This window comes from Phragmites australis, chromosome 2, assembly GCF_958298935.1.
Source record: "Phragmites australis chromosome 2, lpPhrAust1.1, whole genome shotgun sequence".
NCBI lineage: Eukaryota > Viridiplantae > Streptophyta > Magnoliopsida > Poales > Poaceae > Phragmites > Phragmites australis.
The window spans coordinates 40,084,923-40,104,614 of NC_084922.1; the positions used below are offsets into that span (position 1 = coordinate 40,084,923).

The 19,692-nt window shown below is 42.4% G+C and overlaps 2 protein-coding genes across 2 annotated transcripts; both read left to right on the forward strand.

Annotated features, from left to right (window-relative positions):
- The first annotated feature begins 455 nt into the window (after positions 1-455).
- LOC133908830 (protein TUNICAMYCIN INDUCED 1-like) lies at positions 456-3,095 on the forward strand. The gene is made up of 3 exons (XM_062351003.1): positions 456-698; positions 790-1,137; positions 2,132-3,095. The coding sequence occupies exons 1-3, from the start codon at positions 570-572 to the stop codon at positions 2,909-2,911; spliced, it is 1,257 nt and encodes a 418-aa protein (XP_062206987.1). The 5' UTR covers positions 456-569; the 3' UTR covers positions 2,912-3,095.
- Positions 3,096-6,003: 2,908 nt separating this feature from the next.
- LOC133908831 (DExH-box ATP-dependent RNA helicase DExH6-like) lies at positions 6,004-17,876 on the forward strand. Its single transcript, XM_062351004.1, has 15 exons — positions 6,004-6,388; positions 7,459-7,549; positions 7,712-8,021; positions 8,160-8,234; positions 8,595-8,639; positions 9,213-9,303; positions 9,402-9,460; positions 11,866-12,027; positions 13,166-13,218; positions 13,307-13,340; positions 13,678-13,767; positions 13,844-14,845; positions 14,977-15,535; positions 16,222-16,718; positions 16,940-17,876. The coding sequence occupies exons 1-15, from the start codon at positions 6,007-6,009 to the stop codon at positions 17,342-17,344; spliced, it is 3,855 nt and encodes a 1,284-aa protein (XP_062206988.1). The 5' UTR covers positions 6,004-6,006; the 3' UTR covers positions 17,345-17,876.
- Positions 17,877-19,692: the final 1,816 nt, after the last annotated feature.

Here is a 19,692-nt window from a genome sequence, read left to right on the forward strand (position 1 = left end):
CAGTTTGGAAGAAAATTCTACGAGACTAGATCTCACAGAAAGAATATATCGTGTGTATACCACGTGTCTCCTCCTTTCTCTCAGTTACATGTATCATCCATTAAATCAGAAAAAGATGATATAAATCAAACATAAAAACCTTTTAATAAAAGATTTTATAAAATTTCCTGACACGGCACGGTGCCGAGGCCCAGCGGTGAAGCGCTCCAACCGCCGCCCCGCAACGTCCACGCAATCTTTTGCTAGCTCCTCATTGGTCGGACACACGTGTTCCGCGTCATCGACCACGGAGGAAACACAGCCCAATCCCTTTCCGAATTCCAAAAGAGCAAGTTCACACTCTGGAGACTTCCACGTAGCGGCCGGTAGGTCCCACCAACTTCGAGGGCCCCACTCGTCATCCTTCTCCAGAGAGATCGGTCTTTATGAGCGTCGAACTTCTCGAGCCTAAAAAAGGCCGTGGCAAATCAGACTCGTCTCCCCCTCGTCGGAGGAGCAGGAGAAAAGGGGAAGGAACTCGGTTGAATTGATTGGAGTGAAGGGCGGAAGCAGCAGCAGCAGCAGCAGCCATGGCCGCGCGAGCTCGATGGCGACTCCTCGCGCTGCCGCTCGCGTTGTTCCTCGCGGCCGGCCTCGTGAAGCCGGAGGCCGCGGCGGCGGCGGCGGCGCCCAAGCCCCCCGTCCCCAAGGCCATCTCGGTGAGTCCAAGCGAAATTTCTTCTCTTTCACGATTGTTTGTCCCATGGTCCGATTTGATTGGGTCCGGATCGAATGTGATGCGGGCTGCAGGACCTGAGGGACGCGATCGTGAAGGGGCTGGGGTTCCAGGAGGAAGGGCTCAAGGTGTCCGGGTTCGACGTGCGGGACGCGCTGGTGGGGCAGGCGGTGGCGTACGAGTTCGACATCGAGGTCGGGAGGAAGGTCCTCCCGGTGCGCCTGCTCGAGGACGTCAGCCGGTGGGACTTCGTCGACCTCCCCATCTTCCGCTCCCATGCCGACGCAGACGACACGGCGATTGCCAAGATCCGGCGAGGAGGGAGGGGTAGCGTTGTCGAGCCGACCCTGCCGCCCTTTCAGCTCGCCGGGCCCATGGAGCTCTGGGTCCAGGACGGTGACGACGTCAGGCTCGCCTTGCCGGTAAGTGCATAACCTTTTTTTTTTTCCTCCACTTGCCCCTACCTGTGCATGAATTGTAATGCTCTTGTTCTGTTTGGATATACTAGAACTAGATAGTTGGCTACTTGGTTGTGAATTGTAAAAGGGTGTGAAGGCGAAGGTTCAGGCCTGCTCATTCGAATCACCCTAGCCTTTTCTCTTTAGCTCAGGCATTGAAATTCAAACTGAATATGCGATCAGGAGACAGTGGTAAATATTGTATCTTCATTATTTATCTCAGACACAAAAGTGGAAACCTTGAGACCAGGAAGTTAGTATAAATACCAAACATCGTCATTAAGATAAGGTAAAGGAGAAGAGCTTAAATTTCACATTTATTTTCCCCATAGCTAAATATTCAAAATTGAAGTTCGAGTTGAGGTCATATATTCTAAAAAGGAGTTGACGTCAGATGAGATAGCTAACTTTCATCTTTCTTTGTCTCATTGTGGCTGCCTTCAGGGGATAGAGTTTGTAAAGCAGAACTTAGGTGTTAGGTCTATTGTCAAAGCAAAGTAGGAGTGGTCATATGTTGCTGCCATCAGCTATACTGAACAATTTCTTTTACATGAGTTTCTGAGTTCATAATTCAAATAAAGTTGAGGTGATGGGTTACTTATACATAACAAACAAAACTGTGATTGTGACCTCTGGGAAATGCGAGGGAAGAATAAATTGAAGTTCCCTTACGTGTTTATAATTCTTAGACTTAGTACTATTTGAATCCTTTGTTTGCAATAGATGCGATATTGTCCCTGAATTTTCAGATTCAAGGTACATACTGAGGCTTTCTTCCTAACTAAATTTTCAGACTCAAGATACATACTGATGCAATAGATGCGATATTGTCCCTGAACGTGGTTATCTGACTGAAGAAGAAATCATTCTTGTTGGTGTACCACTTTGCTCTGCGCATGTATTCGTATGAATGCCTACCGTAGCAAATATTAAATTCTAATGTTTCCTTCCTCTGCAGCATGATGTGGATGCTGGAACCCTGAAGAAAGTTGTTCTCTCTGATGGTGCAGTGGTAACAGTGAAGGGTGCCAGGGCTGTGAGCCTCCGATTGCCACTCGAACTACCACTTCCTCTCAACCGTACCACTTACAAGGGCCGCCTGTCTAGCCTGCTAGCCATTGCACAAGCCCTACGTGGTGCTGCCCGGTCCAATCAGAAACCTCTGCTATCTCTTCGCATCGAGGGTCCTACTTCCTTATCGTCGACTCCTTCCATGTCTCCAAATGACAAGCTCAAGCTCAAACGTTTGGCCCCAGGCCAAGTGGAGCTCTCCTCGCGTGCTATCCCGGCTGTCACTGACGACGACGATGAACCACACAACACTAGATTGTGGCCCCTCTTGTCACTGAACGGATCAGATGGCAGTCTGCAGGGCTTCGAGGAGCTGTTGGCCTCGGTCCTCGGAAAGAAGGCAGGCGAGAAGGGGATATTCAAGCTGCTGAAGGCGCGAGCCTCGGCGCAAACCTATGTCAAGATGGCGTTCGCGGTGGAGAAGAAGCTTGCTGATGGAGAGGTAAACTGGTCTAACTTCCCGGAGTGGAAGACGAAGCCCAAGAAGTTGAGAGCGCACTATGAGGTACTCGCTCGCGTGGAGGGTGGCCAGGCGATCCCCGAGAGGATTGCGCAGGTGCAGCCTTTCCAGGCGGACGAGGCCACGTCGGAGAGCGTGCTCACCGGGAACGTCACAAGGTCGAAGATGGAGATTGTGCATCCGCCGCCGGTTTACTTCACTCTCTGAGTGCCGGAAGAGCTGGAGCTTTTTTTTTTCAAGAGCTATAACGTCGAATGGTTAGTTTACGGTGGCTTTGATAATGGAGATGACTAAAAGCCAACTGGCGTGAGTTTCTTTGCCTATTGTTACTGACTCCGCTAACATGAAAATAGTTGTTGTATGTTACTGAAGTACTGGCTAGCTTTGTAAATTACCCGCTCTAATAATAAGCCCATACAGAAAAGTAATAATGCCAGCTCCAATAGAGACAACATTTGCCTCCTTTGTCACTGTAGCGCCACCGGTTGTGCGGTTGGCTGCATCTTGGCACTGAAGTATCTTAAATTTGCGACACTCTCTCTCCTTCCCTCTAACATTATTTATAAAGATGATTGTGGGTCCGACTGAAGGAGAAGAGTAATGTAAAGTAGGAAATAGAGTAGTTGCTATAGATGAAAAAAATAATTAAAGCTGTAATAATGTTATAGAATATTGTAATAGTATTTTAAAGAATGAATTTTTAAAATATCTACTGAAGATGACTTAATTGTATATCTTTTGGACGCCAAAGTGTTGAGTACCTAGCTTTTGCGGTTCCGCAAAACTTCCGAGCTCTATCTCCCCAACAATTCGCCGTGCATTTCTCGTGCATGTTTGTTGGATGGTTAAATTCAACTCGAGGAGTTGGCAACCTTCTGTGCCTCACCGGCGTCCTTGTCGCCGGTGATGAGTTTGAATGAGGAGTGCTGACAACTGACTGCTGAAGTGCTCGCCTTGCAAGACTGCACAACAGCGATGTGAATATTCCTCCAGCGTAAGATCAGCTTCCGTTCCATTCCAACTAGAAGTTGGGGGCGCACCGCTCTCTCGGACAATTCCCGAACCATTGTACGCAACTACTACGGCGATAAATATGCCTCCCCTTTCTTCTCTCCCAGGGCACTTGAAACCTCCCCCGTGATGCGGAACTCAAAGGTTGAATTTTAAGGACGGACGGCATCAATAACCACTCCTGGTGCGAACTACGTTTGCCCTGGGACCCAAGCGGTAGGATCAGGCCGAACCGCGATCACGAGGGAGCTTATGGGCTACTGTTGGTGTATCAAGTAAAAGGGGTACCCGGCTAAACAGGCTCCACGTAGGGTGCAAACAACCAGGGGGACATCTCCTAAAAAATCTAATCGGTCGATGAGCTACCCCGACCAGCGCAAAGCCTCCAGCGATCAATCTCACTGTACCTTCACACAAACCCACGACCAGCCTCCCTGGTCGTGGGACTGGATTGGACACTTGCTCGAACGATTCTCTTCACCAGGCGTCAGCCCCGATGGATAAGGTCGTGGGCGGTGCAGGGGGCGTGCCCCATCCTATAGCATTAAAGACTACTGTGTGAGACTCTACAGACCGGCGCAATACCACACGACAGGTAGGATGTTATCAGCCATCCGGCAGGGCAAGTGGACGGAGATGGCGTAGAGAGGCAAGTGAACGGGGTCGGCGCATAGGCAAGTGGACGGGGACAGCGCGCAGAAGCAAGTGGACGGGGACGACGCGCAGAAGCAAGTGGACGGGAACGGCGCGCAGAGGCAAGTAGACGGGAACGGTGTAGAAGTGCACTGTTCCGTCATGTCGTATTAAATGCAGCAGGATAAGATTCTACGGGATAGGCAAAGACGGTGCACGACAGCATGATTTACAATGCTTCAGAGCAAGTTGCATGTCCGGTACTCCGTAATGATGATATGAGTTAAATATTAGAACAAGTAGAGACCATCTGTGTAGAGTCCACATGTTAGTTCTCCTTCTTTCTACTATATAAATAGATGAGGACCCCGTTGTAACAAAGATAGATCAATTCTGGCAATCTGCTAGAACACTGTTATAATCAAGTGAGATCTACTACAATACAAAAAAAGACGTAGGGTTGTTATCCTCTAGGAGATCTGAATCTGTATAACCCCAATGTCCCCGAATCCTTCATACACACATATAGACTTATTTACTCCCTAAAACACCGTTCACGCACCCACCGTCCGACATACCCGGGAATCACTATTAGAGATTTAACCTCGACAGTTATGTTCTGAGTATCGAGTGGAAACGTAATTAGATTGAGCGTCCTGCTATTGTCCGTACTCGAGTATGAAGAAAGGTTTAAAAATTTGACTTATCGATACTCGACTCTAAGTAGAGTTAAAATAAAATCTCTGAAATTTGAACAGTTGGATATTAGGGTCACCCTGTTTTCCAACAGAAATCATTGCCAGCAACGGATGAAGCCAACTTGAACTTCCACGAGCAAGATAACGATGGGGCAGGAGCTTCATTCCTCGCTGGCAAACACAATGACACGGAATAGGAGCTTCCGTAGCAAATCGACCAAACTTGCAATGGTACAATATAGAACATAAGAAAACAGCTATGAAAGAAAGATTGACATATGATGGTCATAGCAAAATAGAGAACAATTTAAGTAGCCTATAACAAAGCCTAACAAACAAAAAAACAAAGAACCAGTCGGGAAAACACACGACCATTCAGCGCATACAACAATCATATCACCATAAGCAAATATTACAAATAATGTTTAGCGACAGACAATCATCACTGTGGCCGACCATAATAGCGGGTGAAGGAGGAGGCGATCCTGTACGGGGGCTATCTGATCCAGAGCGGCATCTGTCGAGATGGCTACGACGACCTTTGCCTTCTTCGTCCAGCGATCGCCATGTCTCCCCTATGCCTGACTAGGGCTCGGGGTCGGCGTGCAGTGCAGGACTGGGGCGGCAAGGGGCTCCGCTCAAAACTGTTCAGGGTTGGGGTTCGGCAAAATCGGTGCAAATTCGGAATTTTCTATTCTTCGTGTTAAAATAGTTTGGAAAATAGGAGGTTTTATGTAAGAAATTAGAGCGCGTTCACTGTAGCTACATGGGCTGGTTGGATCGCGGGTTGATTTCAGGAAGCGAAGGTCTTTTTTACAAAACGTTGTGCACGCGTGTGGGGATCCCATGTAGAAGTGCGATGGCTGGTTGGGCACTTGGGCCTTGTAATCGCAGGTGGCCCGCATCCACGCAGTTACAGAGCCCGCCTGTCCGCCCGCGCTCCAGCCCTCACCGACCACCATGGTCCACATGTCATTCGTGCCCGTGCATCCAAACTTGCTGCGCCGCCCGCTCTTCCGCAAGGCACCACCGCCGTCTAGGTTTTCCTTCGGTGCACCGCAACAGCGCAGCGTCAACGAAGCGACCGCCGCCGCGACGCGCCAACCCCCGTTTAGCCAGACCGGGCGCGCCGCACCGGACGAAGCCGGCAAGCCACCGCGCCCGATTCGCGGCGACGTCGACGAGGAGGAGGAAAGGATGGGGCGGAAGGGGCGCAAGGGGAAGGACGCGGCGGCAGGGGGCGCCGCCGGAGGGAGCGGCGGTGGCGGCGGCGGCATGAGGGAAGCGACGCTGGTGCGCGTCTCCAAGTTGCTCGAGGACTTCCGCGCCTCCGACGCCGAGGGTTCGCGCCATTCGCTTCCTTTCACTTTGGTGGCTGTTTTTGCACTTTATGCAGCGATTTCAGGGAGCTTTCGAGCGAGCTGTAGTGGTGCGGATGCGCCGCTCCGGGGACCTCGTGCTTGGGGGCTAGGGTTTCCGCCAATTTGAGCTGAGGCCTTCCACCCTTGCCCATTTTTGCGCATCTGGTCTTTTCTCTTGCTTTTTTTACTCCATTATAGTAGGTATTCTAATCCTGCGGTCCTTATTTTGTTAATTAGCTCCATTGGATCGTAACCTGTGTCGTGAGTAACTGTGCTAGTTTTGTACTGATCACAAATACCACTGCTGTTTCTAGCTTAACAGCTGATCGCCTGATTCTTGTTATGGCTATACGGGAAGATCTATAGTATTTCGCATCCACATTGTGTTTTGTCAACATATGTTTCACAATTACAGTTACATGTTTTTTGCACTTTTGTCCATCTGTGGCTAATCTGAAATCATGTTCATGCCAAATCCAAATGTTTTCTGAGGTTTGAGTGTTTGACCATCGGCTAAACGGTGTGTTCAGTGTGTGTATTGTAGCTTTTCATTCATAGCTGTGGACGCTAGGTTGTGTTGCTTGTATTGTGTGGTTCGGATTTTCTCTAATTTTAAGAGTGCGCATCAGACTGTGATGTTAGAGTCTTTTCCGGAATATGGCCTTGCATAGGTTATAGATATGACCTAAAAGTTAACTGAAAAGTGTTTTCCGTTGAGTTGCAACTTGCAACTGTTAGTCAAGATTGTTGTGATGTAACCGTACGCCTTCTAGATCAGTAAAGTAGAATTGCCTTGCAAAAGTCTCTCCATGGTTACATGGTCATGTGTCAGTGGGTGCAAAGTGAGCACACGCACAGGACCTTTTTTGGAAATTAATTATTTTGTTAGTTAATGGTGGTAGAATTGTTGTTAAGCGTGAACAGGGCCCCTATATTGTCCGGTACGGTCCTTTATCTATATTATATTAATGCTTAATGGACTACTGGTCTCCTTTTTTGCTGTTATGCTGTGAGCTGAAAAAAGTGATACCTAGACAATTTTACCTTGCAGTGTACACATTTGAACCTGATATATCCAAACAAGAGCGAGCTGCAATCCATGAGATGTGTAGAAAAATGGGCATGATATCCAAAAGTTCTGGGTGAGTAAGATATCTATAATTTGTTTTGCAGACTTGTTTCAGTGAAGAGTTATAAGGAAATATGGAGCATCTTTCTATTGCGTCATCCTGAGGTTAACATTGCAGTATGAAAGTTACTTGGTATATTTCATGGTTATTTTTAATTCTATTTGTTAATTACAGGTATGGGGAAAGGCGACGCCTTTCTGTTTATAAAAATAAACAGAAGCAGGGGCCTGACATGGAAGAAGGCCCTAGCCACCTTGGATTTTCTGAAGAAGCGAGACACGTTTTGCAGGATTTATTTACACATTATCCTCCCGATGATGCTGATTTAAATGGGGATGCTGTCAGGAATTCTAGTGATAAGCCTGCAAACATTAAATGGAAACCAGATAGTGCCTTTTGCAGGCCAGCAATGGGCAAACCTGATATAGCGAAAAAAGTCGAGAAGCTTGCCTCTAAAATAAATGGATCTGCACAGTTGAGAAAGGTTGTATATTCTGGCTAGATAATATTATCTTTCTTTCTTTGCATTTATAAATGACTCCAATCAGTTATTTGCTCCTGCTTATCAGTCATATGAGGTAATCTTATTTAACTGATAGCTGAAGAATTTACTTGTATACAGATCACTCAAGACAGATCCAAACTTCCTATTTCATCCTTCAAGGATGTCATCTCTTCGACTTTGGAAAACCACCAGGTAATGTTTTTTGCTCCTAAGCTTTCTCACGTCTAAATATTTATATATGTAAAATATGCGATATTGCAAAAATATTAAAAAAAGTAATCCAACCTGGATTGAAATTGTATCCTAGCTTCAACAAGATACATGGATTAATGTGGGTGCTGCAAATTGCTAACATTTGCTAGACCACATCTTCAATTCATGTGATGCTGTGCTACTGAGCGAAAAATTGGAGGACATCTATTCAGGAAAATGTTCATCACTTTCCTGATCTTTGTTGTTTTTCTCTTCATGCATTATACACTTGCCAACTCTCCAGAAGATTTCTTTCATCATCATCTGATGGCAATTTGATCCTCCTATATTTCCTGGTAGGTGGTTCTTATTTCTGGAGAAACAGGCTGCGGTAAAACCACCCAGGTGCCAATTCTTTCAACACTTTTTATGGACTGTTTCGATCATGAAACAATTCTTGTATATAAATTAATCTCGCTATTCATTCCTGCATTAAATTTAGATCTTTTTTGTTGTAATTTTTTGTACTATGTATTCTGGCTGGCAATAATTTTTGGTTTATTGATGCAATCCATTGCTATTCTTGTTTAATGGACTTTGTGTGCTTGAGCCAATATCTAAGAATCTTACCAAGAAAACAAATATATTTGGTCACTCGAATGATGTATCTTATGTATAGAAACTAGAAAGTTTCTTTTGCTATCTGTGCGAGCATATGATCTTATACAAGAAGCAGGCTTTAGTTCCTTTCTCTATATAATCTATCTTGTTGGAGGCGTGGAGTAATGGATGTATTGGTATCAGACTTGGTATTTGTTATTTAATAGCATCTGTATTCAAACAGACTGATTCTAGAAAAATCTGATGGAGTTATCTGCCTGTGAAATTATGTGAACTGAATTGCTTTGATTATGATTTGGTAGGGTGTGAATGATATTTTCATTTATTTGGCTAACTATCCCTGTTTTTCTTATATAGGTTCCTCAATACATCTTGGATCATATGTGGGCCAAGGGTGAATCATGTAAGATCATATGCACTCAACCACGTCGGATATCAGCTATTTCAGGTACGTTTGAGGCACACATTATGACATATTGCTTTTTTATCTAAGTTTGTTATCTTCTGGTTGGTGGTAAGTTATGCTCTGTTCTTTATGGTATCCAGTTGCCGAGCGAATCTCTGCTGAAAGAGGAGAGGCTGTTGGTGACACAGTTGGATATAAGGTACTAACAGATTGTTATGATTTTCTATGATGTATTTCTGGGTTGTCTCTTTATTTAGGGCTAATTTATGGTTGCTGTGAAATTGACCAATAAGTCAATAGAGGAAAGAATGTTCCTAGAAGTGTTTCCAGCCGTCTTGGGTCCTGTGCTTTGAAACACAGGAAGTATATCCTTTTTGTATGAATGATTTTTCTTCATTTGACTTCTTGCCATGTTGTTTGGGCATTTACTTCTCGCATCCACTTTCGCTTTCTTGAATATATATATATGTATATATACGGTAGTGCTATACTACACCTAGGGTGTAGAACCCACCCCAGCCCAGCTCACCCTGCCACAGTAGCCCCTGTCTCAGCCCACCTGCAAGCAACCAGGGCGCGCCACGTGGCGTGCAGCTGCGCTCGCACCCGCGCCCACGAGCTGGTGTGTGCCACGTGGCACGCCGGCCGTGCTTGCCCCAACACGCCAACTCGCTCCACGTGGTGCGCCGGCTGCGCTCGCGCCTAACTCATGCGCCATGTGCCCAGTAGGTGTCGATAGTTGTCCAGTAGATGTCGCTCAGTAGTTGTTCAATTTCCCGCAATTCAGTAGTGTCAATATTTTTTCAGTAATTATTGTTCAGTAGTGTCAGTAGTTACCGCTACTGAATAAAACTACTGACACTACTGAATAAAATTACTGACACTGCTGAACGAAGTTACTTGAAACTACTGAACAAAACTACTAACTACTATCAAAGCCAGGGTTCGAAAATTCGACGGTAACCGAGCAAAAATCGCGATAACCGGCCATCTCGGTCCGGCTCGGTTTCAGAAACCGAACGGTAACCGAATTTGAATTCAAAAAATTCAAAAATTCAAAAAAATTCAAAAAAAAATATTAAAAAAAACTAGACATAATTCTAAGACTTTCTGTGAAATAAATTTTCAAAAATAATGTCGTTTGCATCATATTCTCTAGGGAGGAAGTTTGAAAAAATGAAAAAAGTTGAAGCGTGCGGCTCAATTATTAACTCATGTTAAGGAAAAGTTTAACATGCAAACACATATTTTTCTTGTGTAGAACGTATCTTTAGAGGATCTTTAAAATTGATTTCACTTTATTTAGAGTTTTATTAATTTCTCTATGATTTTTACAAAGTTCACAAGCATAAAGTGAATATGTTAAGAAACAACACTGTAACTAACTTTTTCATGTCTACTATTATTTTTCCTACGTAAATTATAGTATAAATAAACTAATAAAAGTAGTTTTACTAATTTTTGAGGTGTGATGGGTCAGTTATGAATTAATCTAGTCGCAACATATTTACACAATCCTTGCATGTTACAATAACTAATTCATGAGTTCATGTATTTTTAAAAAACATAGGATCATGTAAGAAGACTAACAAAATTAGTTTCATGATTTTTGGACTAGCAAAGAGTAAACTATGTATTTAACTTGGTTTAACAAATACATTTTCTCACCGAAAAATTTGAACTTTTTTATGAGTATAAATACTTTTATCATGTAGATCATGTTACAAGGAAACGAACAAAATTTATTTCACTTGATTTGAAGCTCAGATGAATTAGTTATTGATTTTATAAGATTGAGATGATTTTGGGGTTTTCTGTTGAACTTCCCTGAAAACCGAGAAAACCGCTCGATAAATCGAGAAAACCGAGCGGTTACCGACAATGCGGAAAATTCGAGAAAACCGCTCGATAAATTGAGAAAATCGCTCGGTAACCAGTCCAATTCAACCGGTTACCAATCGGCTAAAATCGCGATTTTTTCCTCAAATTTCAAATTTATTCAAATGAAATTTGTCCGAAATTTTTTGAAAATTCGAGCGGTTACCACGGTAATCGCGCTTTTTCGGTAACGTAAACCTTGATCGAAGCATCGAAAATCATATTAAATTTTCACTATTGAGCACTACTGGACTACTAAACTAGTGAGCACTACTGGACTAGTAAATTATTGAACATTACTGAGCAACTACAGGGTTGCTACTGAACTACTAAACACTTCTGGACACGTGGCGCGCGCGGGGACGCGTGGCGCATGGGAGCAACGGCGTGGGCGCGGGGGCGCTATGGTGGCACATGGTGGGCACGCAGGGTGCGTGAGTGGGTGGGGCACGCGGCGCGCGGCACGTGATTGGCACGGGCGCACGTGCGGGGAGTGGGGTTGGCGGGCGCATGGGACACGTGGCAGGTGCGAGGTGGGGTGCGTGTTGGCTGTGTTGGGCCGGTTGTGGGGGCGTAGAATAATATTCTACATCATAGGTGTAGTATAGCATATGTGTGTCTGTGTGTGTACGTATGCTGCACCTATTCTGCTCATAGTTGTGCACTATATATTATGTCAAACTGTTATTCTTTTTGTCTTACACTATTTGTTTGTTTTCATTGTAGATACGTTTGGAGTCAAAAGGAGGAAACAATTCATCAATCTTGTTCTGCACAAATGGCGTTCTTTTGAGAGTATTGATAGGAAGAGGAACTAACACCTCAAAAGCACGAAATCCGAAGCGCTCGTTAGATGATACAGTTTTGGGGATAACACACATCATTGTGGTAATGCTTTATACTAAAAATTTTCAATTATGTTGATTACACATGTTATCACATGATAATTTTATTTTCAGTAGTTTGTACTCCCTTCCAACTATATATCAATGTTAGAAAGCATGCCGTAAAGCTTCTAAAACTCTAATGATATACACAGAAGTATTTGGAACTTTCACATGGAAATGATACTAATAGATTTGTTACCAAAATACTTTCATATGATTATTGTTTACAAATTTCAAGATCATATAGTTGGAGAAGTAATGGTAAAGCTGTGAATTCTAGACCGTGTTAATGTCCTAAATGGCATCTATTTTGAAAGAGGGAGTATTTGTTTTGGAATCGAGTGTATTGCACATAGCATTTACCAATTGGTGCCTAGTAATTTGATAGGTCTAGCCATCGTCATGACCCCATAAGTGATTTTGGACCCCATTGGTGATTTTTTCCAATGTCAATGATTTTGCAACTTTTGATCAAATTTAATATTTGCTTTGTGCTCACTTAACACCCTTCAACATTCTCCATGTATATGATTATGATTATGATTATGATAATGATAATGTGGGGGCAATTCCTGCTTAAATTGATTGTGAATAGTTCTATGGAAAATATTCTTTTTGTTTTATGATGGGTATAGAAATTTATGCTTTTCAATTACGACTTATGAGCATCCAATATAATTTGGCCATGGTTGCTTTTCTGAAATACTTACTTTTACACTATTTCTCTGTCATTTATTGTGAATCGTCAAGATCTTTGCGGGCAGAACCGGGTCTTTTGTGCACAATGCAATAACAACAACAACAAAGCCTTTTGTCCCAAGCAAGTTGGGGTTGGCTAGAGATGAAACTCAACGAGAGCTAAAAAAAATGAAACAATGTATATAAAAAGTAAAATAGTATTAGTAATAATAGTAAAAGAAGATCAATGTCTTAGGTCATGGTTCAGGCATGTGGATTGCTAATTTTCACATGCTCCTGGAAATTTTGCGTGCAATATGTTAACATTTTTTATTTGATTAATTCTGTTGAACTGATTTTCAATAGAATAGGTGACTACTCTATTGCTGTAATGTTGTTGTGTAATGTATTGTTCTATATGGTAAATGGTGTGTGCTAATACTCGGTTTTACTGTCTCTAGGACGAAATCCATGAAAGGGATAGGTTTTCTGATTTCATGCTGACTATTCTAAGGTATTATGATAAAATTCATTTAGTACACTTGTTGCTAAAAATGCACACAATAACGTTGTAATACCTTTCACAAAACAATTTTGTGCAGAGATTTGTTGCCGGTGTATCCTCATCTTCGTTTGGTGAGCAGGATCTTCCTTTGTAGCTCAGCTCTTGTTTTCAGCTATCGTACTGAATCATAGAAGATGCTTCAGATTTGTTGTAAATGCAATGGTTTATTGGCTGCTTAAGGGTTTCTAAACTGGAAGTTCCTGGTTTGTTAGATTGATGTTACGACATCACTAATCTATCACATTAATACATCATTGACTTGGAGTTTTTTTATATACTATGATTATTTGACTGGTGTGTTAAAGTCCAACTCCTTTGTAGTTTGTAGGATGGCCTACCATGTTTAAAGCACTAAATTTGGTCCAAGTATGTTTCCATTACAAAAGTATCTACTAATGTATTTAACAGGTACTCATGAGTGCAACAATTGATGCTGAGCGGTTTTCACAATACTTCAATGGATGCCCAGTCATTCTAGTCCCTGGGTTTACCTATCCTGTTAGTAAACACTCTGACTGAATATATTAAACCATCTGAAATCTTTTTTGACAAGTTACAACTTCTTTTTCCTCAGGTCAAAACTTTCTATTTGGAGGATGTGCTTTCTATTCTGCATTCTGTAGGCGATAATCATCTTAATCCTACAACCAGTGATCTGAAACAGAGCAGTGTATTAGCTGACGATATCAAAAGCTCAATGGATGATTCAATTAATCTGGCTTTGGTCAATGATGAATTTGATCCTCTCCTTGAGCTTATTTCTGTAGAGCAGAACCCAGAAATCTACAACTACCAGCATTCAGAGACTGGTGTAACATCTTTAATGGTTTTTGCTACAAAGGGTCATCTTGGTGATGTTTGTATGCTTTTATCGTTTGGTGTGGATTGTTCAGCACAAGATCATGATGGAAAATCTGCATTAGATTGGGCACAGCAAGAGAATCAACAGGAGGTTTGTGAAGTAATCAAGAAACATATGGAGTGTAGTTCAGCAAAATCAGCTGAAGATAATGAGCTGCTTAATAAGTACTTGGCAACCATAAATCCAGAGCACATTGATACTGTACTAATAGTACGTTTGCTTGGGAAAATTTGTGTAGATTCCAATGAAGGAGCTATCTTGGTATTTCTTCCTGGGTGGGAAGATATAAATCAAACACGGGAAAGGTTGCTTGCTTCTCCATCCTTCCGGGATTCATCAAAGTTTCTTGTGTTGTCACTTCATTCCATGATCCCATCTTCAGAGCAGAAAAAGGTTTTCAAACATCCACCATCAGGCGTTCGTAAGATCATTCTTTCAACCAATATTGCAGAGACTGCCGTGACAATTGATGATGTTGTGTTTGTCATAGACAGTGGGAGAATGAAAGAGAAAAGCTATGATCCATACAATAATGTGTCGACACTTCATGCTTCCTGGGTTTCAAAAGCTAATGCAAGACAACGTGAAGGGCGTGCTGGTCGTTGTCAGCCAGGAACTTGCTATCATCTTTACTCAAGGTTTAGAGCAGTATCATTGCCCGACTACCAAATTCCTGAAATAAAAAGAATGCCCATTGAGGAACTTTGTTTGCAGGTACAATGCTAGCTAATATTTGTATTATCCCTAATGTCTAATGAAAACAACATCATGCAAATTTCACTTAGCTGCATTTAGAGTAATGTTTAGCTACTGATAGCTGTTTGTTGATGCAATCCATGGTGCAGGTTAAACTGCTTGATTCAAACTGCAGAATAGCAGACTTTTTAAAGAAAACCTTGGACCCTCCAATTCCAGAAACTGTAAGAAATGCCATTACCCTACTTCAGGATCTTGGTGCTTTAACACAAGATGAACAACTAACAGATTTAGGAGAAAAGCTGGGTTCCCTTCCGGTCCATCCATCCACAACCAAGATGCTCCTGTTTGCTATATTAATGAACTGCCTGGATCCTGCATTGACATTGGCATGTGCAGCGGATTATAGAGATCCGTTCCTCCTTCCAATGGCTCCAGATGAGAGAAAAAGAGCAGCCGCAGCGAAGGTTGAGCTTGCTTCATTGTATGGTGGGTTCAGCGACCAGCTTGCCGTTGTGGCGGCATTTGACTGTTGGAGACGTGCCAAAGATAGGGGCCAAGAATCTCAGTTTTGTACAAAGTATTTTGTCTCTCCAAACATCATGAATATGCTGTCAAACATGAGGAAACAGCTTCAAAACGAACTGTCTCAAAGAGGGTTTGTTCCGGCAGATACATCTGCCTGCAGCTTAAACTCCAAAGATCCAGGTACTCAGGTTTATGTGAAAATGCGAGTTCTTAAAAATTGTATAATCTTGGATTCCTTTGTTTTTTTTTTCATTTTGGTATTTGAATTATGTACATGTTAAATTGTGTGAAACACTGAACAGTAATTGGTTCGTTTTTCTAGATTTCTATGAAGCTATGCCCTATAGAAGTGTGCATTCTTGCAAGGCAACTGCATGGGATTTTGCATAGAAAATGAAGTAGTTCTTTTTTCGTGCCCATACATGGTATCAATCCCCTGTATAATTATCATATACCACCCTACCAGGGATTTTAATTTGCATGCTCATCGTCCGTAAGATAGTTGAATAAGAGAATGTCACAGTTAGCACCAAAGATATGCCAAGTTAGTATATTCAGATATGATCTCTTATTTTTTTCAGTTCTTGAAAGATTGCTGCTCTAACTTAACTGTGCTCAAAGTCATCACATATGTCAATTAGAAGTTCGGTCCATTACAGACTTTTCCAGCCTGTTTTCTTATTTCTCTTACTTTTTCAGTTTTAATTCAAGAAGAAAACATCTTGTACCTCAATTTTGTTATAAAATATGGTTAACGCATTTGCAGGTTTATATGCCAACACGTCCAATCTTCCTTCGCAAATTGTTCTTTGCACCTTTAAATTTGAACTGTTCAATTGCACTTAACTTACTTGCAACTCTGTTAGGTATCATGCGTGCTGTTCTTATGGCTGGTGCTTACCCAATGGTAGGGAGATTGCTTCCTCCTCGCAAAAATGCTAGAAAAGCAGTCGTGGAGACAACAAGCGGTGTCAAAGTTCGTCTACATCCACATTCCTGCAACTTTAACCTATCATTTAGTAAACCTTCTGGGAATCCACTAGTGATATACGATGAGATCACTCGAGGTGATGGTGGAATGTATATTAAAAACTGTTCTGTCATTGGGTCATATCCTTTGCTTCTGCTTGCTACAGAAATGGTTGTTGCTCCACCTGATGACAGTGATGAAGAGGATGAAGATTCCAGTGAGGATGAAGCTGAGAAAAACACTATCGTACAGCATAAAGAAGAGATTATGTCTTCTCCTGATAACACTGTTTCAGTTGTTGTTGATCGGTGGCTCCGATTTGATGCGACTGCTCTGGATGTTGCTCAAATATACTGCTTAAGAGAACGTCTAGCATCTGCTATTCTTTTCAAAGTAAGATGATTGCGCCTTGTTTACTGCATTTTTTATTGAATCATGTACAAAGCTTGATCTCTGTTTTGTGTTATATCTTTTGTTCCATGTTATCAAAACATGTTATAATGACATGCCAGGCACACTAGCAAGCATGCAATACAATCATTCTACATCCTTTTTTTTTACCTTAAGCTCCACATAATTTTTCATGCTTTACTGATAAAAGGTGTTTTCTACAGGTCAAATATCCACAAGATGTTCTCCCGCCTGCTCTTGGAGCATCGATGTATGCTATTGCATGCATCCTTTCATATGATGGCTTGCCTACTATGGTTCCATCCAATGATTTTTCAACGAACCGAGCTTTGAGCCAGAATTCAGCGGAAGCTAGCAGATTCTCCCAGGGAAGGAGAGTGGGTTATATTCCACCTGGTGGTTTCCTCATATCCTTGTTAGCTGATAAGCCACATAATACAGCTCCTTTTCAGAAGTCATCTAACCACCCAGGGGGTGCTTCAGGGAACACTCGGCCATCCAGGCCCTCCGTTGGTAGATTTGATCAATCACAGCGTCCTTTTCGCAATTCTGTACCAGGGAGCTCAACACCACGGTCTTTCAAAAGGCAGCGTGATGCTGCACGGTGACCATGGCTTAAAGGCGGCCTTTTGCACGCCCTTCGGCTGTGCTGGATCTCCTGTGTCCTGATCAAGGAAGAAGGATGATTGTTGGTTAGTAGCAAGATTTGCCGCGTTCCATGGTAGAAGCGGTCTCACGATGAAATCCGAGGTCAGCAGTTCTGCTGGTATGCTATCCGGACTCCAGACTTCAGTAAAACCTGTTACTGTGTTCAGCTCAGCCTACCTTATGATAGACATACTAGTGCCTTGTAATCTCACGCGATGGCGTTCAGTTGTCAAAAGTTGCTGTTACTAGCACAAATAGTGGCCCCAAAATGGACTGGAGTGCTTGATGATAGATGGGCTATGTGCCGTACGGTAGGGCAGTTCTTGTTTTTTATTTTTGTTATTTGAACTCAAGAAATCTTGAAGGGTTACTGCCCGAGATAAGCGAGGAAGTGAGGATTGCACGTGTCTAGTCCTGTGCATGTATGTACTCCTGTCTTCAGATAGTGAACCTATAGCGGACCTCCGTGATGTGATGCTGCGAATTGTCTTGGCATGCAGTCATGTCATATTTGTTCTTTTTAAGGAATTCGAGTGAAATGTTCTGCGCTCGTGCATCGCAGCATCAGGCAGGTACAGAAAAATTTGAAAACAAAAAGGTACTCCTACCAAAAATCTGCGTGTATTTATTTCAAAAAAAAACTGCGTGCAGCACGTCTCAGAACGAGCCACAGCGCACAGTGGCATCATAGCGGATGCCGGACGGGTGCCGTCTGCAGTCAGTGACTCATGGTGTCGTGTGGTACATGAGTCCGGCGTGATGTGGCACGGTTATCGGCTTTATCGCGTTGCGCAGCTGGCGGATGACTACCGATTTTAATGTTTTGTCGTCGTTGCATACTTGCATTAAACTCGCGAAGAGTCCTGCCCTTGCTGACCGTGGTGTTTTGCGTGCGACGCGGGTGATGTGATGTGTTTTGCGGTGTCAAGCGGTCCGACTCGATGGATCCGTATCTTTGAATTTGTCTAAGAGGTGTGGATCCGATTTATGGTCGGTTTGTTAGAGTTCTGATTTTACGGTGAGAGTGATTTTACGGTAAAAGTAGAGTGGAAGTGATTCTGTGGTGAAATTGATTTTATTTGTAAAATTATTTTGGTATGTTAGTAGTGAAAGTGATTTCTGTAAAAATATTATATTAAAATTGAGAGAATCAGTCGGGAATCAGATGAAAGTTAGATTTTTCAGCTCCTACCTCGCAATACAAATCGTGAAGTGATTTTCGTGCGGAATCCGCTCCCAGTTAGAACGTTTTGGCAGCGCGGGAGCTGATTCCCACGTGGAATCACTCCAAAAAACGCTACCAAACGAGGTCTTAGTTTATAGAAATTTGATTTATAGTTTATATATTGCTAAAAGTTAGTTAAAAGTTAGGTACTGGTTGGATCTCTAATTATAAATTAGTTTATTATTAGTTTAAATTGCTAATTATTTATAGTATTCTTACTTTATTGTTGATATGGAAACACGTACAGAAGAGTGGTAAAGGCAAAAAAATCTTTTTAATATGTATTAGCTGAAATAAGATGACTCTCCTAAGCTTATAAGATTATAGAAAACTAGTTGATTGAATTATTATAAATTAGATAAAAAGCTAAGATATTTAGATTAGCTAGAGTTTTTAAAAATATCTCTCTATAAACTCTACCTAATTCAAGTAGGCCCTTGTGCACGACCTATTTTTCTCTGTCATGGGAAAGGCTGTGCTAGTCTTGATGTGATACACGGCTCCTAGAAAACGGGAGGACGGTGGAGGGCTACCTTACATAGAAACTTTCAGAAAGTTGTAGTTCAAAATATCGAATTAGAGTTTAAAGTGCTTGATTCTACTCGGAGTCTCTGATGCTCATAAATATTCAATATCCATCTTGGGAGCTGAAACTTTCCAAATACTTCTGCGTCTGTTTTTATAAGAAATTAAAAAAAAAAGGTTGACTGGCCTAAAATCCTAGTTGGAACTTATAATTGCTTCTACTGTACCTGAGATGTTGTTTTTAGACTTTTGATATAAGATGTTACCGGTCTTTTTACTTGCGGTTCAGGGCATTGACACATCCTGTAACAAGCATGTTTAATTATTATTTTTTACAACTACATATGATAAAAAAAAAATTGATGATGCGAAATCATTTTTCATGACAAATGCACTGGTACCATTTTCATGTACTAACTCCTAATAGTTTGAGAAAATTGCATATCTGCCATTGCCTTGACCCATTGGAGATTTGCCGTTATAAAAACGTAAATTGCAAATTTGCCATGGGAACTCATCTAAATCAGTTCCGTTTGCCACTAGATTCCATTTCAGTCA

Coding starts and splice junctions, on each gene's coding strand:
- LOC133908830 (XM_062351003.1), top strand. CDS start 570: ATGGCCGCGCGAGCTCGATGGCGACTCCTCGCGCTGCCGCTCGCGTTG. Junction 699..789: donor CCGTCCCCAAGGCCATCTCG/GTGAGTCCAAGC, acceptor TGCGGGCTGCAG/GACCTGAGGGACGCGATCGT. Junction 1,138..2,131: donor ACGTCAGGCTCGCCTTGCCG/GTAAGTGCATAA, acceptor CTTCCTCTGCAG/CATGATGTGGATGCTGGAAC.
- LOC133908831 (XM_062351004.1), top strand. CDS start 6,007: ATGGTCCACATGTCATTCGTGCCCGTGCATCCAAACTTGCTGCGCCGC. Junction 8,235..8,594: donor CGACTTTGGAAAACCACCAG/GTAATGTTTTTT, acceptor ATTTCCTGGTAG/GTGGTTCTTATTTCTGGAGA. Junction 14,846..14,976: donor TTGAGGAACTTTGTTTGCAG/GTACAATGCTAG, acceptor TCCATGGTGCAG/GTTAAACTGCTTGATTCAAA.